We start from the raw sequence: 2,733 nt of genomic DNA, 5'->3' as shown, positions 1-2,733 counted from the left end.
TTTACTATCACTTTTTATCAATTTAATGCATCCTTGCTGAATAAAATATTCATTTCAAAAAGAAAAACACCAACTACTCTGTACTGTATATATATATATATATATATATATATATATATATATATAGTCTAAGGAGGATGAAATGCATCGATTAATGCAGTCATGGCAGCCAGTGTTACCTCATCTGACAAGTGGTCACAATGTTCTATGAGTCTGTGTCTCAGGGGATGTTGGGTAATGCCGGCAGGTGTCTCTGGTCCCATTTCCTCTCCCAACAGGAAGTAAACGGTCTCCTGAAGCAGGGCTTCTGATGTCACCTGTCTGATGATCCTGTTTAACAGGGCTGTTGAAGTCAGAATGCCAACCTCTGACCTGGATTTGATAAATCAAACCCATTTTTGGCTTGTGAGCTATTAAATGCAACTACTTCTTGAACCTTTGTCTTTTAAATGCTTGTTAACAGTGTTTTATAATCAACTCTAGCCCATGCAATCCGCTCCAGTTTGTGATTCAGCACAACAGCTGGATCAGTATGAATGTACTGTTTGCTCATTCGTTTGTCAAAGGCATGATATATTGTTGTTTGTAATTTGATTGTTGTCAGACAGGTTTTCCCAAACACTCTCCCCATTTGCCATTGATCGCCAAACACATAATTCCGTCTTAAATTCAGTTCATCAGACATGATAATGTTGGTATGTTACAATGCATGCTCAAACAGAGCATTGTTTTACAGCGTCACAGAGACTCAGTGTTAAACTTTTCAGGGGAAGTCACCTTACAAAAAATACCCACATCCTTTAATTACTCAATAACTCTAAGTCCCATCACAAACAGTATCATTATACAAAATCCAACCAAAACACATTTAAAAAAAGTATCACTTTGGTTGACTTTCAATTAAGTTTTATTCATTTAGAAATTGCAGCGCATTATGATCTTGCATGTTCTAGAACCATGCAGACACATTGATCAGAATGATCTGGAAGGTTAGCAGCAGTGGAGACAGCAGCTCTTACACAGCGTCATGCGGCTGGCCGTTCTCCATGTGTTCACGCTCCTCTCGTTCCTCTGGCTGTTTGTTCTCCATGTAGTTCCGTTCTTCCAAGCAGCGCAGCACCAGGTTCCGCAGAATGAGCTGGCATGGTTTCTGCAGCAGATGCTCAAAGAGCCGTAGGGTCATGATGCTTATCTACAACCAGACACAGAACCAGAACTACATGAATATATAAACATTAAAACTGTGGCAGAAGATCTATAATGAGTTGTCCATCCAATGATAATATGTGACTTATTTTACAGAGACTTATCTATAAATTTATATTCACATAAATATTTATATTCTCTATAGAATTTAGTATTTCCAACTACTCTGTAATGTATATATATATATATATATATATATATATAGTCTAAGGAGGATGAAATGCATCGATTAATGCAGTCATGGCAGCCAGTGTTACCTCATCTGACAAGTGGTCACAATGTTCTATGAGTCTGTGTCTCAGGGGATGTTGGGTAATGCCGGCAGGTGTCTCTGGTCCCATTTCCTCTCCCAACAGGAAGTAAACGGTCTCCTGAAGCAGGGCTTCTGATGTCACCTGTCTGATGATCCTGTTTAACAGGGCTGTTGAAGTCAGAATGCCAACCTCTGACCTGGAATGAGTCAAAAATGAGAAAGTACGAAAAAATGTATGTGAGAAAGGAAACAATTTGCTGGTGCAATTGCAAAGAATGTGGGACTAGTAAACAAACCTGAGATAGCTTACGTTTGCATTAGCTGAGGCTCCATTACGGCAACAAAGAAGCGCTCTCTCACGGCCCGAGCCAGAACTGCAGCAGCCGTCTAACGTTACAGAGGAGAAAAACACAAACATGTTACAAAACAAACTCCTCAATCTGCAAATTTTCATCATCTGATTTAGACAAACATATCCATTTATATGTTCTTGCAATTTGTAGACAGACAGTTTGAGCATGACTCAATGTTTATTCATTTTCTGGTTTTTGATTGAATTGTCTTTACCTTCTGTGCCTCTTTGATGAGCTGATCACAATAGTCCAGCCACGATAGGAAAGAAATAAGTGCACGTTTGCCTGCGAAAGCTGCAGCATCTTCTTTTAGATTATACACATCCAACCTACAAATACACACAGACTCTCAATAAACATTCAAAACAGTTCCATGTATCTTGGGCAGTATAGTAAATATTCACAATATATTTGTGATGATTTTGCTGGCAATAAAAATAAATCATCATAATGATCACAATGATCTAAATGCATTAAGCAATAGTACAGTACAGCTATTTTAATTGTTTAGTTTTTGATTTAAATTAAATGTAGAAAACAGAAAAGATGCATAAAACATTAAATTTTATATTTAGTTGAAATATTATATGCATTTTAAATCTAAACATTTTAAATCTAACTGGCAAGAATGTCTGTTTGGTCAAAATATATAATAAACAGTAAAGATATATAATAATAATAATAATAATAATAATAATAACAAAAATACAGATGAAAGGGGTCATATGACGTTGCTAAAAAGAACTGACGTATACTGTCTTTTTACGTGTTGCGTTGCGTAACGCCCCACGTAAACATAAAGCCACGTCTGCATTTGTGATCGGAGAAACGATAAATAACAAGCGCTACTCTACACTGCAAAAAAAAACTCGCGTTTGAATCATCAGTGGCAAATTCTTTAAATATGAAAATGTACTTACA

At 36.7% G+C, this 2,733-nt stretch overlaps 1 protein-coding gene across 1 annotated transcript in view; it reads right to left on the bottom strand.

Moving 5' to 3' along the window:
• Positions 1-2,733, bottom strand: part of fhip2a (FHF complex subunit HOOK interacting protein 2) — a 21,129-nt gene that overhangs the window by 13,545 nt on the left and 4,851 nt on the right. Inside the window, exons 8-10 of the mRNA XM_016533601.1 lie at positions 2,027-2,141; positions 1,770-1,846; positions 1,464-1,656 (exon numbers count right to left, since the gene is read on the bottom strand). Coding sequence (XP_016389087.1) covers positions 1,464-1,656; positions 1,770-1,846; positions 2,027-2,141 — 385 coding nt within the window. The remainder of the gene's footprint in view (positions 1-1,463; positions 1,657-1,769; positions 1,847-2,026; positions 2,142-2,733) is intronic.

This window comes from Sinocyclocheilus rhinocerous, unplaced genomic scaffold, assembly GCF_001515625.1.
Source record: "Sinocyclocheilus rhinocerous isolate Xijiao unplaced genomic scaffold, SAMN03320098_v1.1 scaffold304, whole genome shotgun sequence".
Classification (NCBI taxonomy): Eukaryota; Metazoa; Chordata; class Actinopteri; order Cypriniformes; family Cyprinidae; genus Sinocyclocheilus; species Sinocyclocheilus rhinocerous.
Note: the sequence above shows the minus strand (reverse complement) of the source record. Positions and strands in the feature narration are given on the sequence as shown.